The sequence below is a fragment of the Argopecten irradians genome, chromosome 6 (assembly GCF_041381155.1).
Source record: "Argopecten irradians isolate NY chromosome 6, Ai_NY, whole genome shotgun sequence".
Classification (NCBI taxonomy): Eukaryota; Metazoa; Mollusca; class Bivalvia; order Pectinida; family Pectinidae; genus Argopecten; species Argopecten irradians.
The window spans coordinates 9285899-9307996 of NC_091139.1; the positions used below are offsets into that span (position 1 = coordinate 9285899).

At 34.1% G+C, this 22098-nt stretch overlaps 1 protein-coding gene across 2 annotated transcripts; it reads right to left on the reverse strand.

Annotated features, from left to right (window-relative positions):
- Positions 1-2310: 2310 nt before the first annotated feature.
- On the reverse strand, positions 2311-7326 carry LOC138326261 (uncharacterized). 2 transcript variants are annotated; one of them, XM_069272381.1, is made up of 4 exons: positions 7278-7326; positions 4891-4962; positions 3621-3728; positions 2311-3091 (listed from the first exon to the last, which is right to left on the reverse strand). In XM_069272381.1, the coding sequence occupies exons 1-4, from the start codon at positions 7300-7302 to the stop codon at positions 2922-2924; spliced, it is 375 nt and encodes a 124-aa protein (XP_069128482.1). In that variant the 5' UTR covers positions 7303-7326; the 3' UTR covers positions 2311-2921. The 2 variants fall into 2 exon arrangements, with proteins under 2 accessions (XP_069128482.1, XP_069128481.1); XM_069272380.1 differs by lacking the exon at positions 7278-7326 and adding an exon at positions 6161-6811.
- Between the last annotated feature and the right edge of the window lie 14772 nt (positions 7327-22098).

Sequence of the window (22098 nt, forward strand, 5' to 3'; positions counted from 1 at the left end):
AGGTCACGTACTGCCCTGCAACATTGTATGAGCACGTGCAAAAGTTATGATACTAAGTAATAATGGGGTATTCAAATCTTCATAAGAAATTAATAAACCATCTTCCTTTCTGTCATGTAAGCATATTAATAAGCAATTTATGAAAGGATTTTAAACCTTTATAGTTGGTAATGTGTCTTCCTATTTGTAATAAAACTATTTGGAAAATGAGGCTAATCAGGTCAAGGCTAGTCAGAGTTATTTCTATAATCCCAAAGTAGATTATAAAATCAAAAACAAACCATGTTTAAAGGGACATTTCAGTCTAAGAGAACTTTAAAATATGTTCATATATCAGAAAAAAAACCCAGTTCTAATGGAAATAAGATCAGTCGGTTTTACTTTGATATGCCTGAAAAGCCCATGGTTGTGATATATGTGTGTAAATGTTCAAACTCGCTCGCTGTCCGCTATTACACATTGTGGTCGAACTTCTTGTTTGCCGAACCCCGTCCCTTGCTCGTAGAGTAATACATTTTTGTCTAGAACTGCTCAAATCGCTCTGACAGTAGTGTGTTTACCTTAATAAGTGAATTGTCTTGCCTAAAAATCATTTTATCACCTTCTCAGTGGTTAAGTAGTTTATTTGTTTAACGTACATGACTTTGTCTCGGGTATGGTTACAGCGTCCATATTGTACCTGCTTAAGCGTATTGATCAACGATTTGCTATTTCAACAATATTAATTAAAATACTAAACAATGACGTGGAATTTGTCAATGTTATATGTTTTATAAGAAATGTAGAACAATACATTTTTGCCATTTTTGCTTCTTGGTTATGTAAAAGAATTAGCCTCCTGAGTGAATTGTCCCTTTAACGTATGTGTCTGCTACATTTTGAGTATAAAAGTAACACACTGCATCGGCCGTCATTAATCCCTGTAAATATTTTATTCCCTTTCCTCTGAAGAATTCATTGAAATTCTGCCGAAACCTTCCATAGTCAAAACATATTCAAAATTATTAATTAGACAGTCTTCGCCCTCAAAGCCAGTGGACAGGGCTAAGAGAGAACAACTTAAAGATAAAACTCTTCAAATTAAAGAAATTGTTAATTTTATTTTAAAGATAAATTAATTACAAAAATCATTAAAAATGCTCCACCGCCGACAGAGCATAAACAAAATTTATCATTTGAACCATAATTGATAATATTTCGTGTATATATATGATAATTTGTTTTGCTTTCGTTGTCTGCGAAATCGGTACTTCATTCCATATAGGGAATAGTGTCATGGATATTTTTGGGATGCAAATACTTATTTTTATTACTTTTTTATCGAAGTAAAATATTTTTTTAAAAACTCAGACTTTTGAATGATGGTAATAGCTGTAAACTAAGTAACATTTTGCTACTGTAGAAAAACACTTATTCATCTGCTCCTGTTTTTTAATAGATAAAGACTACCATTCGTCGGCTGTGTAACATCTTTAAAAACATATTCTACTTCATACAAACAATCACGAAGATAGACAGTTACGCCTGTCACTTAACTTCTAGTGGAGAGACGCTTAATCATTACCCTCTGATAATTAATTTGGGGATAAATAAAATCAATGACCAATAAAAGAAATAAAATTTTAAACGTCAATTGATATTTCCCTTTGATATATCGATATATATTTACAAGTCTAATTTGTATTACTTTTGTATTGTGTAATGTGAATTCTTTCGATATTATATAAAACAACTGTTTGTTTATCCTCTACTCAGTACGCGCCTTCTGTTATACAAGTAAACATCAATGCCAGACAATGATTAAACAGTGAATACTATTGTCCTAAAGAAACTACTTTCAAACATTCAAACAAACAATTACATTTGTTCTTAAAATTTGTGAGATAGTAGGGTCTATATTAGTCGCTATTGTGTGTCCCAGTGGCTGTTTCAGAGATATCGCTATAGGTGGAAATCCTTATTGTTGATAATGTGATTCATACGTTGTGTTTCTCTTTACTTTGTTTCGGTAGATCAAACACTTACACCAAGGTCAAGTATTATACCAATGTAAAGGCTTTTTGTAATATAAAATTACGATTTATTACAAATCAATAACTAAAACAAGTTCTGTATAAAGTATATAAACCTGTTGTTCTATTTCTACTGATATACAGGTAAAAAGGACGGTTATACGTTAGGACAACGCAACGAGGATGTGCCTACATATGATTATGAATGTTTTGTAGGCACAATTCACTACAATTCACTACAAATCATATCAATAAAATCAATAATCGTACATAACACAAGAAAACAATCTACTTTTAATATTATGTCTTTATGGAAGAAACGCTCAAACACATCCATAGTTATTGTTTCAAAGCTAATGGTAACACAAAGTGGTTATTTTTCCTTTTTTCATAATTTTTTCAATTTTCAAGGTAATAGGGATACTTACAATAAACGGTATACATATACGCATATTTCATCTTTTGAGGCTAATTTTTGATACGGTGTTGCAAAAGAGCCAAAGGCCTGTTGAGCGATCGAAAATCACGCATTTGATTTGAAACATTTGATACTTTTATACACGCATTTACTTTTATTCACACATGTACAAATGCGATGTTTTGACCCAAGTTGCTATCTTGATGTTGATTTAATTTCGAAATATTGAAAGGAAAAGATTTTATAGAATTGATGGTAAATATTACATATAATGATCGATCCCAGTCAAAGACGTCTCCGTATCCGTATGTGTATACGTGTTCCGTTTATTGTACGTACCCCTATTAATAAGTAAACGTATTTTAGAGACAAAAATAAAGATTTCATTAAAAAAATAACATAAGAAAACAATATATTGATGCTCTAAGATGTTTTTAGTCAGCGTGATTTCAGCGTAATAGAAAAACGACAAATCTTACAGCAGAGATATTTCAACATCGATTTGCTGGTCGACACAGCATTGAAGTCGACTTGACGGTAGTGAGAAAATCTGGTAATATAATGACGCATCCTATCAGTGTCATCATTGTCGCGGCTACAGCGCCAATGTACGCTGCCGAGGGTCTCGGGTCTTCTGCACAGGTCAAAGATCGTCTGAAAGCTAAAATATCATTAATAATAAAAAGGTGGTTACGTTATTTGATGTTATATAAATCGTAATAAACATGCACATTCATTTAAGAATTGAACTGCTTTCATTTGGAAGTTATGGGAGTATGAATGCCAACTCTACAGCGGCAAATTTAATGAAGCGCGTTAGAGCTTCATATGAAATTTGCCGCGGTCCTGTTTGCATTCATACTCCCATAATTAATAAATGAATACAGTTCAAAGATATTTTGCATTTTGATCAACAACGTCAATGACAGAACAGCCATTTGAACAGCTATTTGCCGCGATCACTAACACGAAAATATGACGTTACAATGATAATGACGTCACAGAAAGCGCATGGCAATTCATGCATTGGTGAAAACCAATGGCATTTGGTAATATTCCATGTACATAGTAGGGTTGCAATACAAATGTAGGTTAGTTACCGTATAGTCGGTTATTATGCATCGATTGTTTGCCTGGAATTTCAGGAATTTCAGTTCAAAGCTGGAAACCTAACAGGAATGGATACAAACCCGATGTGTTTTTCGTATCGATCAGCATCTCCTTCTTGATCTGCTCTGTTAGTTTATCAATTGTGACTGTGTCGTTTGGGGCGATGTACACGGGGCACAGGCAAACACCTATAAAAGAATAGAGAACAATAATTAAGCAGCTGAAGTTCAAAACATTCGTGTTGAAATGTAAAAACTTTTCAAATGGTTTACAGATTACCCATGTATAGAGTTTTACGGCCTTTTAATCATTGGCTTTCACAATTGTGTGTAACATACATTGGGTTTCTAGCATGTCTATATATGGTAGATATACTAGAACACCCAATGTATGTTACACGCCAGTGCATGTCAAAAATATGACAACCATTGCTTATCTTTTCTTTTATCTAGTCATTCCAGTTATAAAACGAAAAAAAAAATTAAAAAATAGTAAAACAAATTGTATGAAAATAAAACGTGTGCGTCTGCATACAACAGTATCATGTGATGAAAAAACTGATGTAACTATTTTTATTTTAAGGCACCTAGTAATCTGTAATATTTACATTGTAATTGCACTGTACCTATCTGTTGCTACTAAACCTTATGTATGCTAATTTCCAACAATAACATTTTCAGCTAGGCGCACTAATACCATCATCAAAGCTAAAGAGAAAAAGAATGGGTTCAAACCTGCGTGATAATTCACTGAGAGAATAAATATTCTTTAAAATGATCAATATGAATGTATATCCTATTTGAATATCTTTAACAATAGTTTTTCCTTCATACCACAACAGTTTATCCATCAAACGACAACAGTTAACCCATCCAACGACAACAGTTTACCTATCTAACAACAACATATTACTCATCTAATGACAACAGTTTACCAATCTAACGACAACAGTTTACCCATCTAACGACAACAGTTTACCCATCTAACGACAACAGTTTACCCATCTAACGACAACAGTTTACCCATCTAACGACAACAGTTTACCCATCTAACGACAACAGTTTACCCATCTAACGAAACAGTTTACATCTACGACAACAGTTTTACCCATCTAACGACAACAGTTTACCCATCTAATCGACAACAGTTTACCCATCTAACGACAACAGTTTACCCACTAACGAAAACAGTTTACCACTTGACAACAGTTTACCCATCTAACGAAAACAGTTTACCCATCTAACGACAACAGTTTACCCATCTAACGACAACAGTTTACCCATCTAACGACAACAGTTTACCCATCTAACGACAACAGTTTACATATCTAACAGTTTAAACACTCTGTACCTTGTTGTGTTGTTGTAGGAGCCGTAGTAGTGGTCATAAAGGACACGTCCATAGTGGTAGATTGGGTTTCATCTGTTCAACAAAATGATAACTTAATGGTAATCATCTCATGAACAAATCATATGAAGTACATGTATAAAGAGTATTTTATAACGTCGTAATAAAGGGGCAATTCAGTCTAAGAGAGCATTAAAATTTGTAAATATATCGGAAAAAACCAGTTCTAATGGAAATTAGATCAGTCGGTTTTACTGTGATATGCCTGAAAAGCCCATGGCTGTGACATGTGTGTAGATGTTCAAACTCGCTCGCTGTCCGCCATTACACATTGTGGTCGAACTTCTTGTATGCCGAACCCTGTCCCTTGCTCGTAGAGTAACGCACCTTTTGTCTAGAACTGCTCAAATCGCTCTGACAGTAGTGTGTTTACTTTATTAGGTGAATTGTCTTGCCTAAAAATCATTTTATCACCTTCTCAGTGGTTATGTAGTTTATTTGTTTAGCATGCTTTACTTTGGCTCTGGTATGGTTACAGCGTCCATATTGTACCTGCTTAAGCGTATTGATCAATGATTTGATATTTCAACGATATTAATTAAAATACTAAACAATGACGTGGAATTTGTCAATATTTTATGTCATATGTTTCATAAGAAATGTAGAACAATACATTTAAGTCATATTTTGCTTCTTGGTTATGTAAAAGAATTAGCCTGAGTGAATTGTCCCTTAAAAACAATCCAGAAGAAAGCAAGATTTCCTAAATAGGTTTCTGTCTTTTCATATTACAGATATTTGTGCTCTAGTGTGTAAGTATTGATATAAAAGATGATGCATGTATCGTAAACCATAATGATATCACAAAATGTAAGCACATCTAAAACGCAAAATGTAAAACCATGGACATTTATTTATCCTTATTATAAGTAGATCTTCTCCTATGTAAGCACATATCTACCACCAGAATGGTTCAATGTTTTTGGACAACAGTTAACCCATCCAATGACAACTTATTACCTATCTAACAACAGTTTACTTATCTAACGACAACAGTTTACCCATCTAACAAAAACAGTTAACCCATCTAACAAAAACCATAGTTTACCCATCTAACAAAAACAGTTAACCCATCTAACAAAAACCATAGTTTACCCATCTAACAAAAACAGTTAACCCATCTAACAAAAACCATAGTTTACCCATCTAACAAAAACAGTTAACCCATCTTACAAAAACAGTTTACATATCTAACAGATTAAACACTCTGTACCTTGTTGTGTTGTTGTAGGAGCCGTAGTAGTGGTCATAAAGGACACGTCCATAGTCGTAGATTGGGTTTCATATTGTCAACAAAATGATCAGTGATGACCAAATCATAAGGAGTACATGTATAAAGATGACTTTGTAACGTCGTACTAAAAAACCTATCAATGCAAGATCTTCTTATTTAGAATTCCGTCTTTGCATATTACAGAGTTATCTCCCCAAGCGCTTAGGTATTGAAATACAAGATGGCGCTTCTATCGTAAACAATAAGGATATCCCGAAATTTAACACCCATGATTACTTATTTATCCTTAAGAAGATCTTTTCTGTATGTAAGTACAGATCTACCACCAGGATGGTTCAGTGACATAGAGAATACATGGTTAGTATCTTACAATACAAGGTTTATTCTGGTGCGAGACTTAGGAAAGCCGAGATGACGAGGCTTTGCCGAGACATCTCGGCTTTGCGTGTCGAGCATCAAAATAAAACTTGTATTGTAAAATACTAACCGTGTATTCTGTTTATCCTGCAACCATTCGTTTTGCTCGCAGCGACACGCTTCTTTGATGCGGAGGTAAAGATTTATTCCGTAAACCGAATGAGAGTGTACTCCTTTTTTACTGCCGTTGGAAATAAATAAGTGCATTTACAACCAGTATCCGTAATTCTATTCAGTGTGATATATCACTGAAACAAAATGAAAATACTCAAAAACAATAAATACCCATTAAAGAATTACTTTACAATACATAACTTTACCATGAGCCAAGAAATAGACGACACTGCCATAGGATATTTTCGACATCGTAAAAATGACGTCATTCCGGTGAATGTGACGTCAGGTTTTAGCGGGATTGAATGACGTTTCATTCACCGGAAGGTTCAAGTTCTGGGTCAACTTAGAAAAAGGTTCCGTCAGATATGAAACAAGCTCAGGTGATTGTATTGACGGATAAAGCATTTCGTATTGACAGATAAAGCACAAGTTTATCCGGCAGTAGTTATCCGTCAGTACTATGTGGGACAGTTGAAAGATAAAACAGTCTAACCATATAACGACAACAGTTTACCCATATAACGATAACAGTTTACACATATAACAAATTACATACACCTACCCTGCTGTGTTGTCGTAGGAGCCATTGTAGTGGTCACACAGGACAAGCTCATTGCCGTAGATTGAGTTTCATCTGTACAACAAAATGATCAACATGTGAGTGTTGCCCTAATGATTCTGTCTATGAACAATACATCTCCAATTGGTACGTCATAATAACATGAATTGTATCTAAGATAATGCTAATTTACAATAAATATACAATAATTACAGAGTGACCTAGAGCACAATGAGACCCTTTGTTGTTTACTTACTGAGTGACTTAGAACACAGTGAGATCATATGTTGTTTACTTTGACTTACTTACAAGTGAGATCTTTTTTACTTAAGTAGAACACAGTGCGAGATCCTTTGTTGTTTACTTACTGAGTGACTTAGAACACAGTGAGATCATTTGTTGTTTACTTACTGAGTGACTTAGAACACAGTGAGATCCTTTGTTGTTTACTTACTGAGTGACTTTGAACACAGTGAGATCCTTTGTTGTTTACTTACTGAGTAACTTAGAACACAGTGAGATCATATGTTGTTTACTTACTGAGTGACTTACAACACAGTGAGATCCTTTGCTCTTTACTTACTGAGTGACTTTGAACACAAAGAGGTCCTTTGTTGTTTACTTACTGAGTGACTTAGAACACAGTGGGATCATATGTTGTTTACTTACTGAGTGACTTACAACACAGTGAGATCCTTTGTTGTTTACTTACTGAGTGACTTAGAACACAGTGAGATCTTATGTTTTTTACTTATGAGTGACTTAGAACACAGTGAGATCTTTGTTTTACTTACTAGGACTAATTGTCCTTTTTACTATGAGTTAAACACAGTGAGATTTGTTTTTACTTATGACCTACACAGCGAGATCCTTTGTTGTTTACTTACTGAGTGACTAAGAACACAGTGAGATCATATGTTGTTTACTTACTGAGAGACCTAGAACACAGCGAGATCCTTTGTTGTTTACTTACTGAGTGACTTAGAACACAGTGAGATCCTTTGTTGTTTACTTACTGAGTGACTTAGAACACAGTGAGATCCTTTGTTGTTTACTTACTGAGTGACTTTGAACACAGCGAGGTCCTTTGTTGTTTACTTACTGAGTGACTTAGAACACAGTGGGATCATATGTTGTTTACTTAATGAGTGAGTGACTTAGAACACAGTGAGATCCTTTGTTGTTTACTTACTGAGTGACTTAGAACACAGTGAGATCCTTTGTTGTTTACTTACTGAGTGACTTAGAACACAGTGAGATCATATGTTGTTTACTTACTGAGTGACTTAGAACACAGTGAGATCCTTTGTTGTTTACTTACTGAGTGACTTAGAACACAGTGAGATCCTTTGTTGTTTACTTACTGAGTGACTTAGAACACAGTGAGATCCTTTGTTGTTTACTTACTGAGTGACTTAGAACACAGTGAGATCCTTTGTTGTTTACTTACTGAGTGACTAAGAACACAGTGATATCCTTTGTGGTTTACTTACTGAGTGACTTTGAACACAGCGAGGTCCTTTGTTGTTTACTTACTGAGTGACTTAGAACACAATGAGGTCCTTTGTTGTTTACTTGCGCAGTGACTTAGAACACAGTGAGATCATTTGTTGTTTTACTTACTGAGTGACTTTGAACACAAAGAGGTCCTTTGTTGTTTACTTACTGAGTGACTTAGAACACAGTGGGATCATATGTTGTTTACTTAATGAGTGACTTAGAACACAGTGAGATCCTTTGTTGTTTACTTACTGAGAGACCTAGAACACAGCGAGATCCTTTGTTGTTTACTTACTGAGTGACTTAGAACACAGTGAGATCCTTTGTTGTTTACTTACTGAGTGACTTAAAACACAGAGGGATCATATGTTGTTTACTTATTGAGTGACATAGAACACAGTGAGATCCTTTGTTGTTTACTTACTGAGTGACCTAGAACACAGTGAGATCCTTTGCTGTTTACTTACAGAGTGACTTAGAACACAATGAGGTTCTTTGTTGTTACTACTGAGTGACTTAGAACACAGTGGGATCTTTGTTGTTTACTTGCGAAGTGACTTTGAACACAGTGAGTCCTTTGTTGTTTACTTACTGAGTGACTTAGAACACAGTGAGATCCTTTGTTGTTTACTTCGAGTACTTGAACACAGTGAGATCCTTTGTTGTTTACTTACGAGTGACTTAGAACACAGTGAGATCATTTGTTGTTTACTTGCTGGGTGACTAAGAACACAGTGAGATATATGTTGTTTACTTACTGAGTGACTTAGAACACAGTGAGATCATATGTTGTTTAATTAACGAGAGACTTACAACACAGTGATATCATATGTTGTTTACTTACTGAGTGACTTAGAACACAGTGAGGTCCTTTGTCGTTAACTTACTGAGTAACTTAGAACACAGTGAGATCATATGTTGTTTACTTACTGAGTAACTTAGAACACAGTGAGATCATATGTTGTTTACTTACTGAGTGACTTAGAACACAGTGAGGTCCTTTGTTGTTTACTTACTGAGTGACTTAGAACACAGTGAGGTCCTTTGTCGTTAACTTACTGAGTGACTTAGAACACAGTGAGATCCTTAGTTCGTCACAGTTTTTGTCATGCCAATCTAGGTTATCTGAGATCCGCATTATTACACAGTCCTGTGGGGGGTTGGAATCGTCATTAGGCTGCTCGGACTCCCAGGCTAGGTATGGAGCTATGTCACCTTGGAATGTTACATAGGTACCCTCGGAACACATGTCAGTCACTCCGACCCAAAGGTTCGAGTTTTGTCCTTCGCTTTGATGTGCCTTTCTGGTATCGAAATAAATGCGTGACATGTTGCATGGGATTTTTTATGTCATATTTAATTAACAACCAAGTTATTTCAGGACATGTTGTATTTAGGAAAAGGAAGCCAGTGTCCCGGAGAAAAAAATATCGACATATGGTCAGTCCATTGCCCTCACGCTGGATTCGACTTTCGAACCTTTGGGTAAAAATGATATTGGTGATATGTAGAACATATTTTTTCAATGATAAAACTTAAAATAATATTGTGAATGATAGTACAACTTAAACTTCTAGGCCACCGCAGCTTTTGATTTGGTACAGGTATATGCATATATTGAAGGAAGCACACTCAAGCACAATGTATAAAACGCACTCATTCACTCTTCAGTAGTTGCTGACACAAATGTATCCACAAGATATATACATGTATAACAACATGACAAAAGTATGCGCTATTTTCCAAGATGGCGGATGTCATTTTAGAAAGCTGGTGTAAAACGTTATTTAAACATCAATACAATAATTGCTCATTCCTAGTATTTTGTGGCGTGACCTTTGGACTTCACATATGTCGTTAGTAACGCCATCAGCAACGTCATGTAAAAGTTCAACCTTTAATCGCACGGAGCGCACAGTCACCATTTTGATTAATCGCGAATACTTTTGCTATGGCGCTGTACATATGAAACAGGGATGATACAGAAATGGCATGTTCCAAATTGTTACAATAAGTATAAGTATACTTTAACATTTGGTTTCCTTCCTATTTTTAAGATGACATGTAATTCAATTCAAAAGATAATTCATCAATTTGTTCTTAATCATTTAAGTAACTTAATCCTCGAGGGGTTACTATTACTGTTGCTATATCGACCCCTGGACTATCTCATAGTAAGACTGAAAGCAAAGGAATAGATCATGTAACTTAGTCCTTTGCAGTCTTCAAAGCAAGTCTTTGTAGGCCTGTGATTGGTCAAATTTCTTTTAAACTGCCTTCAGATTTACAATGAGATAGTCCTTTGGGTGAATATAACGACATTGATAGTAACCCCTAAAGTTTAGAGAATTTATTAACTTATGGTTAGGAAATTAATAAAACACTTCAACGTCAACTCTATCGGTTTTATCTCCAATGGTAATTGCCTGAATGTTTGGGGGTTTTAGGGTAGATATGTTCGTAATGTAATATGTTAGACTAAAGCCACCCCGCATGGTCTTCGTCATGACATTGTGCTATCATAAAGTCATATTGGTGGAAATTTAAGTAGACATACAAATTTATAATATACTTACTTCAGCATTAAAACTTACTGAATTTTAGGCAGATTCGTGTAGGCAATAAATCAGTCAATAAGGAACTTACAGGATTCTGCTATGAAATGTTGTCCTCAGTTCATTATCGACGTCGGCGTTGGGTATCACAGCCAAGCTACCTCCGTCTGCCACGCAGTCGGCATGACCCTCCACAGCTGTCTTACGTGTCGTAGTGGTCCAGAAACATAGGTTATACGGCAGTACAAACATCGACTCTGGAGGGCAGTCTATATCATGGTTAAAGAGACGTTATACGACAGTACAAACATCGACTCTGGAGGGCAGTCTATATCATGGTTAAAGAGACGTTGTACGACAGTATAACAGAATAGAATAGAATCCATAACCATCCATTATGGAGGATAATGTTGTTACATGGTACATTTTGGTACTAATTAGGATTTCAGAAAAGTGTTTAATGGATCAGAGAGTTTTTAAAGATGCTCCACCGCTGACAAATTGTATTTTTTCACTATCAAAAACAGGAGGAGACGATTTAGTATTTTTCTTCAGTTACAAAAGTTACTTACTTTACACCATTACCACAGTTAAAAAGTTTAAGCTTCTAATTTTAATTCAAGTTAGAAATATGAAAAATAATTAATTGCATCCCGAAAAAATTCCGTGGCACTATATCCTATATGGAATGAAGTACTGATTGCGCATGCACCAAAGGCGAAATAAATTATTTTATATTTTTTTTAATTAGGCATATATATACACGATTTAACACCAATTATTGTTCAAATGAAGAATATCATTTATGCTCTGTCGGCGGTGGAGCATCTTTAAAGTGTATGAAGCAAAGGAAACAAACGATTCTACCAATTAATTCAATCATTAAAGATGCTCCACCGCTTACAAATAGTACTTTTTCTAAATAAAAACAAGAGCAGACAAATTTGTATTTTTCCAGTTACAAAAGTTACTTGCTTTACACCATTACCACCATTGAAAAGTGTGAGCTTCTAATTTCACTTCAAGATAAGAATATTGATAATAATTAATTGCGTCCAAAACAAATATCCGTGGCAATATGTCCCTTATGGAAAAAAGCACTGATTTTGCATGCGCCAAAAGCAAAATAAATTGTTTTATATTATTTTTTGTGTAAATTAGACATATATACACATATACATGATTAAACATCAATTATGCCTGTCGGCGGTGGAGCATCTTTAAAGTTCCGTTGAACTTAGTTTGTCTTGCTTCATGTAAAACTTACGGTAACTATCGCAGTAACGAAAAATGATGAGCATGTAAGGATTTACTTGAGCATATTTCTGTTACAGTTTTGTGTATGTAGATAACACTTAAGTCAAATCGTGATCTTAATACACCACTATCGGTTTATTGCGAGAATACACTCTGGATTTAATGTAATGGCTCACGGCAACATGAAAAAGTGTCCAAGTTAGTCCTTACTATCTAATCTTATCCTAGACATTGCTTATTTCTTAATGGACACCTTTGTTTACGGAATCATAACGGCTTTATCACCACCCAATCAGTGAATTCGTTATAAACAGGGTCATCATCTACGTTACGAAAGGATAACACACCTGTTTAGCCAATGGAAATGCTCGTTATAAGCATTGTTTAATTATATAGACATTACTATCAAAATTACTGGTCAATCGCTATGTGTTGTTGCATTATTTCTAACAGAATGTTCTGAATACGGTACATTAGTACATAACAAATTACAATTATTTCGAAATAAATAAATCATAACAAAGATGTGATGTACATTGCAAAATCGAAACAGAAAAATGAATAGATCATAATTTCATATTCTATTATGAAACAAATTCAATTCTAAATAATTATTTTATATGATTGATTACAATTTAGCAATTAATAAATTGCTAATTATAGATATCGTAATAGATAATGACGAATTTACACTACAGTGTTGCATCCTCCTTACCGAGTGACATGTAACACAGCGCATGCGCTATGTTTGTACAGTCTACGTTTCGCCAGAAAAAGACCCCATTTGGGAAAGGTATGGCGGTACAGTCCCAGTCATGTATGGAATTTTGTTGTAATGAGTTGGTGTAATTCTGCTGTACCCCCTCGAATGTGCTGCCACTTGTAACGTTGTAGTTTATCCACAAATATTGTACTCCTAAATCACTGAAATTCAATTTTTGATAGATATTATTTCAAATGAAGATAAAAATAGTTTTAAATAATATTTACGTACGAACGCTTATTTTCTTAGAATTGTGTTGTCAGTATTCGGTCGAAATAATCTTTAATGGAAGTTAATCAAGCCTGACAGAATTATACCTTCGTCTCAACATGCTGCAGGTCTAAAATCAGTTATCTTGACCTTTCGTTGCGTGACAAGAAATATTTTAAAGATTTGCGATTACCTAGCCCTTGTGACCTTGATTGCAGGTAAAGCTCACTCATATTAATAAACTAAGTACCTATTGTATCAGCATGCATGCTACAAGCCCAATGTCAGATCTCTAGACCTTCCAGAATTTGACAAGAAAATATATAAAGATATAATGTAATTTTGACCCCTGTGATCGTGAATGTAGGTCAAGGTCATTCATATTAATAAACGTGAAAGCCATCCACGTCAGCATTTTGCATGCCCAATAACAGGTCTTTAGGTCTTCTAGAACTTGATAAGAAGGTTGGGGTGTTTTCTCGAAAAATTGCACTTTCGAACTTTGACCCTTATTTCCAACAGGAAGTTAACGGTTTACAGAAAAGTGTTACATGGTTATTTGTTCCATTTTAATTCTACATAACATATCCAAAAATGATAGAAATTCGCCAAGCACTTAACGGAATATGTACATAACTTTAAAACCGGAAGTAAGGTCATGGCGACCATAATTGGATGTTTGACCTTCTGCTATTTGTTCATATCACACTTTCAGACCCTACCATTTAACCTACTAAAATACTTTAAACCTTTCTTTATTAACTGACAGAAACCACACAACAAAACGAAGAAAAATAAGAGCAATAAGAAGAAACTTAACAAAAAAATAGGTCTTTTAAGTCCTTATAGGAAACTTAAAAACAAAAACAATAGGTCTTTTAAGCCCTTATAGGAAACTTAAAAACAAAAACAATAGGTCTTTTAAGCCCTTATAGGAAACTTAAAAACAAAAACAATAGGTCTTTTAAGCCCTTATAGGAAACTTAAAAACAAAAACAATAGGTCTTTTAAGCCCTTATAGGAAACTTAAAAACAAAAACAATAGGTCTTTTAAGCCCTTAAAAGGAAACTTAAAAACAAAAACAATAGGTCTTTTAAGCCCTTATAGGAAACTTAAAAACAAAAACAATAGGTCTTTTAAGCCCTTATAGGAAACTTAAAAACAAAAACAATAGGTCTTTTAAGCCCTTATAGGAAACTTAAAAACAAAAACAATAGGTCTTTTAAGCCCTTAAAAGGAAACTTAAAAACAAAAACAATAGGTCTTTTAAGCCCTTATAGGAAACTTAAAAACAAAAACAATAGGTCTTTTAAGCCCTTATAGGAAACTTAAAAACAAAAACAATAGGTCTTTTAAGCCCTTATAGGAAACTTAAAAACAAAAACAATAGGTCTTTTAAGCCCTTATAGGAAACTTAAAAACAAAAACAATAGGTCTTTTAAGCCCTTATAGGAAACTTAAAAACAAAAACAATAGGTCTTTTAAGCCCTTATAGGAAACTTAAAAACAAAAACAATAGGTCTTTTAAGCCCTTATAGGAAACTTAAAAACAAAAACAATAGGTCTTTTAAGCCCTTATAGGAAACTTAAAAACAAAAACAATAGGTCTTTTAAGCCCTTATAGGAAACTTAAAAACAAAAACAATAGGTCTTTTAAGCCCTTATAGGAAACTTAAAAACAAAAACAATAGGTCTTTTAAGCCCTTATTGGAAAGCCTTAAAAATTAATGTGTTGAAAAGCCTTAACTAGAATTGTAAATCAATGCCCAGCTGATCATGACAACCAAATGGCATTCATAATTATGTTAACCGTGGTAGCCAAATGACATCTGATGTATTCCGAATTATAAGCATTTGTCTCCATTTATATATATGTAGCAATGGTCAGTTTAATCAGACAGATCAATCCATTATCTTTCTATGGTAGCCGTTATTAAACCATGTGGTGAGTGGAATGGTATGCAGCCATATATTAACTGACCACCTTTAAACTAAATGTTTCCAAAGACTAATTTGTTAATTTACAACAGATTTGCTACCTGGTTACTATGGTGAACAGACTCTCAGACAGGAGGACACAATATAATAATAAAAAAAGTTATTTTTGTAATTAAAAGTATGTGTGATATTACTTAATTAATGAATCTTGAAATGAGATGTAACATAACAAAATGGTTACTTACAAACTGTAAAATCACACGATTTAGCGTTATGTGAATTAAGGTTTCACATAGTCTATTTTCTTATTTGCTTCATTAAAGGGAAACACAACCAAAACATTCTTGAGATGATAATACATAACGGAAATACAAGCATAATCCTATCTTATTATATGGACTTGTTTATCATTTGTATTCAATAAGATAAAGAAAATTAATTGTATAAAGATGGGGATAAAAAATGTTTATATAATAATATTATCTTAATACTTAGTCAGAAATCGATATAGCAATTTATCGATTTAAAATTAAGTAATATCAAACATGCCCTATTATTCACATAAAGTGATTACATAAATTAATTTTATAAAATTAATTTAACAATTTTTAAAGCGACATCGTAAAAATATGAAAAGTTATTGCTTTAATGAAACAAATATCGACGTTGTGTTTTTTTTATCTCCGGCAAACCCACAAGTAATTAAAAGGTTAAATCTGAGGAAAAAAAACCACAGGATTCCATATTTAATAAAGTTACGAGTTTCGCATACAAAGTAATGGCATCACAAGGGCAAATGACGTAACTACTTACGACATATTTGCTGAAAGCGTGTTTTCAACGTAATTCTGAATGATTGCATCCTCGATAGGAAACAATAGACCGCCATCTAATGCACATTTCCCTTGTGCTCCTGCGAGAGTTTTAGCTCCTTCAAGAAACCAGATGCACCAGTTCCGTTTCCTATCCTGCATGAACGCAGATCCGTCGGGACAGACCGAACCATAATATTGTCCTGAAGATAAAATAAGAATAAATATTGCACCGTTACTCTCCAGGGAAAGAAATCTACAAATGCAGACTTAGATACATCTACAGTTTAGTCCTGTTAATACGAATGCCTGGGGATCCTTCAAATTAGTTTGTAATATGAGATAACATTTGTACAAGAAACACAGAAATGAAAAAATGAGACTTTTGGACAGGGACATACTACTGTGTGTGAAATATCCACTGTTTGCGAATAATTGAAGTGCATGTGTCGAAAATCGGCAGTGGTCGATTATCAAAACATACCTGTGTCACGATTTGCCAATTTTAGTGTTGGCACTTTGCATTATATGGGTTTGAAACAACACAAAAGTACATGTACCCAGGTGACTCGGAAATCATTACGTTTTACCCGCGTTTTCGTTAAACCGCTTCGTACTAATGGGTAACAAATACAAAAATATTTAATACAATTTGCAGGGGATTTCAAACTCATTCGTATAAAATGTGTTTTTGTGTTATCGTAGTTTGTATTGTATTGTATTACCTTTCCGAAACGACTTTTAATTTTTTAAATCGGAATGTAAAAGGAGATCGATAATCTTATAGAGTCGCAAAAATTATTAACTTACCGTTAATGATAAACTCATCATCATCTTCTGAAAAAATTAATTAGAAGAAATGAAATGTTAATTTTCATAACGCGGGTCGGGTCGTCTTATGTTTCCCGCCGTCGTCCTAAATACCGCGCGATACTTGATTACCACTGTGCATGACGGCAAAACAGCGAAATGAATCTCCACAGTTATCATATGTTACGCAGGAAATCTTGCATATATTTGGTGTTGTTACCTCATCTAAGGCCATCGATTTGTATTTTGTTATGTTATTAATATTTTTGAAGGAACCTTTAAATTTTGCTCCTGAATGGTAATGGACCTTTAAGTGGGTTTGACTGTATTCTATCCAGAAGAAGAAAAAGAAAGTAACAATATCAGTTTTGTCAAAGATACCAATGCCAATTTCAGAACTTATAACATTGTGTTAGCTTTCTTAACATCTTAACTTTCTAGGGTTAGAATCGTGCCATTGAATTTACCATTAAAACACCCAAAAGTGACCCCGCATGCTCCCATACATATGAGGTAAATTCCATCCATCGAGTGATCAAGTGTTTAGATTAAAGAAAAATCAAGTGTTATTAAAAAAAATCATAACTGTACAGTGACATCAAAAAATGACTTGCATAGATCCTATGTAAACTACACTGGTAATTCTGGTATACATAACTGTACAGTGATATCAAAAAATGACTTGCATAGATTCTATGTAAACTACACTGGTAATTCTGGTATACATGTTTGGGTAGAAAACAATCACTTATTAACGGCCGTTTCTGAAACAACATGTCCCGACCTTTATTCCTTGTATGTAGATAATATTTGACCTACATCTTTTTTTTTTATTCGAGAAATACAAAAATACTCAGAAAGCAAATTTTGATATAACGGAGGAAAAATCTATGTAAGAATTAGGATCAAACCGAAAGATAACAACACTTAATCAGGCTGAACTTGGATTATTTCCGATAATAACTGACATGACTGCAGCAGTTAGAGCTAGGGGGAACTTAAATCAGTACAGATATTATCTAACACAAACCTAGGGTCCAGGTTAATTTAACAAAACTACCCCACAAGCTGATCGGTGAATAGCATTTTTGTAACATGCTCTAGCGACCATTTCTTATAAGTTATATGCCGAAAACGTTGCATTGAAGCAGATGTTTAAACTGTGCTTTCCCAATCTAAATCCTTTAAGCTATCATAGAGTTGATATCATCCTTTATACGAAAAAAGGGATATTTCGTTTAAAGCAGAACATTTTATAGATATTAAAAATGGTTATTTAAAATACTACAAAAGTATACCAACGCCCTACTTTGGTGAAGGCAGGTATTATTTTTTACGAGTAGTGTTAGTTGGTCGAAACATATCGTTATTTTTAAAATAATGTTTTACTGAGGTATCGAAATATACAGTAGACCTGAATACAGTATATACAATGGAGAGTACAAGGCGAAATTAAAATACCATGTTCTTTAGGCAAATCCAAGAGGTAGAATTACATTATTAAAATAATATCACAATTACTTATCGCTATAGATATATTGCAAAATGATACTCACTTAGAAAAAAGAAAATCAGAGAACATATTTCCAACACCCAGAATTTCATTTCGGAGCCTGAATAAGTTTCCTTTCTGCTGAGTATGGTCAGAAATGAAACGCTAGACGTTTTATTTGAATATTGTCTCTCGATCCAAAAATAGATAACTAATAGTATAGTCTTTACGTGTCGGTTTCAATGATTGATTAATTCAAACTAAATAAGTTTTATTCGTGACAGTTCACACAATGACATGTAGAACACGTCTTAATTTGAATATAAATACAAATGTACTTATATATTAAAGTGATACACATTAATTATGTGCGTCTCTGCAATACGAGGGGTGTTCCGAAATTAATGTTACTTGCGCAATATCTCGTAGAAATCGTGCTAAATGGGCTTAAAACTACCTCGTGGCGATAGCGTGATATCTGAAGCGTGATATAGGTAAATATCTCGCTCACAATTACACTGACCTTGGTGCTGTGTACATTGTTTTGTAGCGCACTCGTTACACTCTATACAAATATGGTTGGCAAGAGAGTTGAAAACGTAATTGAAATTAGGGCATATATCCAAGGTAGGTCTCTACTTGGCCTAAAGCCGGTGGATATTCATCGTGAGGTGTGTGATATATATGGGAAGGGTCACATGTCATATATGACTATTTGTAGGTGGGTTGCTCGATTTAAGTCGGAACACCAGCAGCTTAAAGATGCTGCCCACACAGGTCGCCCTGCAACAACAACAACAACAAAGCATAACATTGAACTAATTCGGCAAAAAAGATGCAAGGTACACTGTCCGGCAGTTAGCTAAAATGACAAGCTTGTCTTTAGCACGTAATAGTTATTCATTGCATTTTAAAGAAACTGCTTAAGCTGGGCAAGATCAATGCCAGGTGGATACCCCATTTACTAACAGACAACCAAAAGAGGTCCCGGGTTGACAAGGCCAAATCCTTATTGAAGAAACACCCAAAATACAACAAAAAGGCTTTTGATAATTTGGTCACAGGTGATGAAACATGGGTGTATTTTTTCGAACCCAAAAGAAAATGCTCTAATCGAATCTGGGCAAACAAAAACGCCAGGCGCGCGAGCATTGCTAAAAGAATACGCACCGTGAGGAATGTTTTTTATGTCAAATTCTTTGATAACAAGGGTCCAATCATTCAAATCCCTGTTCCAAAAGGCAAAACTGTCACAGCGAAGTATTATAGAGACGTTGTACTTCGAAAACTTAAGAAAGTCTACAAACGCCGCCGCCCACAGACAGGTTTGAAGTACCTCAGGCTCTTACATGATAATGCGCCAGCACACAAGGCGCGCATTGTAACGGAGATTTTGAAGGCAGAAAAGGTCACTGTCCTCCCCCACCCTGCATATTCACCAGACTTGGCCCCCTGTGACTTTTTTTTGTTCCCCAAACTAAAATTTCACCTGTTTGGAACAAATTATAAATCAAGAAATGCCCTTGGCTCTGCCATTTACCAGTATCTTATGAGTATACCAATTCAAGAGTACGAAAACTGTTTCCAAAAGTGGATCGATCGGTTGAATGCAGAGGGGGAGTACTTCGAGGGACAGGGCAAAGTAAAATGATCAGAATTACTTCTATTAAAGAGAAATCACCAAAGTAACAATAATTTTGGAACACCCCTCGTACACTTCAGTGTTACATTGTAAAACTTTTTTTCTTGTGAATCGCCTCAATTAGCTAACATGACCATTGCAAGGAGTTTTATATTTTGAAAATATTTTAGGTAATAAACGCCGGATTTTAGATTGGTCAATTTTGGTTTATACAAATTTCCTCACTTTGTACTTAAAGGCCCACTGCCTTTCCGAAATAAGAATAACTATCTATAATTATAAGTAAGACGGCCCGCGTTATGAAAATTGATATTGAATTTATTTTAATTAATTAAATAATTAAAAATGTGACGATAAGTGTAGCATTAACGGTTACTGTTGAGATTCTACAAAATAATCAATCTTGTTTTACTTTCCCGTTTTAAAGATTGGAAAAAATGAAAGGTTGTGGACCTTTAATGTTGGTTGTTCCCTCAGTCACTGCTGTTCCATTGTCCTAAAACATTTAGCATAATAGGACGTTGAGTAAAAAAGAGAAAACCGACTTCTCTTTTATAAAACTTTGAGCTGTTTTAAAAAAAGAAAAAGCTTAGCTAAGGCGTGATCATGTTAATACATGCATTATGTCTTATATAGTTGACAGTATCGGAGAAAACTTTGAAGGAGTAACTTACACTCTGAATACAATTAAATACGTTAATCATATATTTCTGGAATTCAATAAATATATCAATTTCATCTCTACATTTACATTTACATTCATAAACTTAAACATATTGTTTTCTGAGAATATACCCGGAATAAGGTTTTTAACTTTATGTTATAAAATGATTTTATCTTTTTTTTTTCATGTGATATGTAGCAACTTCGCTAGCCAAGGGTATTAGTTCGATTCTCTTTCTACTAACGGTAGTAGGAAGAGAATCGGACTTAATACCCTTGGCTAGCGAAGTTGGATATGTGACAAGTCGATTCTGAGTACAGAAAATATATTTTAAGACTTCAAAGAAGTCTTTAAAAAGCAACTAGTCTAATTTAGATTTATTTTTTTCCATTAATATTTTTAATCTTAAAATATTTAATAGGATCTAACACATTAATAGCACAGCTACACAATACCTATATAATAAGTAATACGTAATTGTAATTTTTATGAAAGTGTTAGTATATTAGTGTATTTGTTAGTCACTTCTGGTGGTTGTCATAACCAGGCAGTTCAATTTCAGATCAATGTTTGTCCAGAAACGGTCCAACTCTATTTTTCTTTCTTTAATTGTTGTAACCTGAATTCAAATTATATGTAGGACAACGAATACTAGCACCCAACATATAAATATTGATCCATGGCAACAAGACATTTATTGTACTCATAGAATTAAAGGCGCACTACATTTCCGGAAATGATTAAGCTGTTGTTTTTTATTTTATTTTCACTGTAAACGCGAGTTTGATCATTGTGTCCCCCAATGTTATTAGCTTACAATTTCCTATCACTTCATGAAAAATTGTGAACAATTATATTATTTTTCATTTCCATAAAGCGGGTCGTCTTATGTTTCCCTCCGCCTTCATTATAACATACACAGGAATATATCTGGTGTGATATCATCTTAAAAATCGAATGATATATATGATCTGACGTTTTATTTGATATTAATTAACTTAACATTTTTATCGATATAGATTAACTTTTTATTTTTTATTTCGGAAATATAATGGGCCTTCAATATACTTTCAGTTTATTTAGTGTTTCGATATCATGTCTGTTAAGATCAAATATGTGTGCAAATAAATGTCTAAGTAAACAGATAGACTAGAGTTGTCTATTCTATTGAATTAAATTG

Coding starts and splice junctions, on each gene's coding strand:
- LOC138326261 (XM_069272380.1), bottom strand. CDS start 6,212: ATGGACGTGTCCTTTATGACCACTACTACGGCTCCTACAACAACACAA. Junction 3,729..4,890: donor TCCTACAACAACACAACAAG/GTACAGAGTGTT, acceptor ATTCTTTTATAG/GTGTTTGCCTGTGCCCCGTG. Junction 3,092..3,620: donor CGATACGAAAAACACATCGG/GTTTGTATCCAT, acceptor ATGATATTTTAG/CTTTCAGACGATCTTTGACC.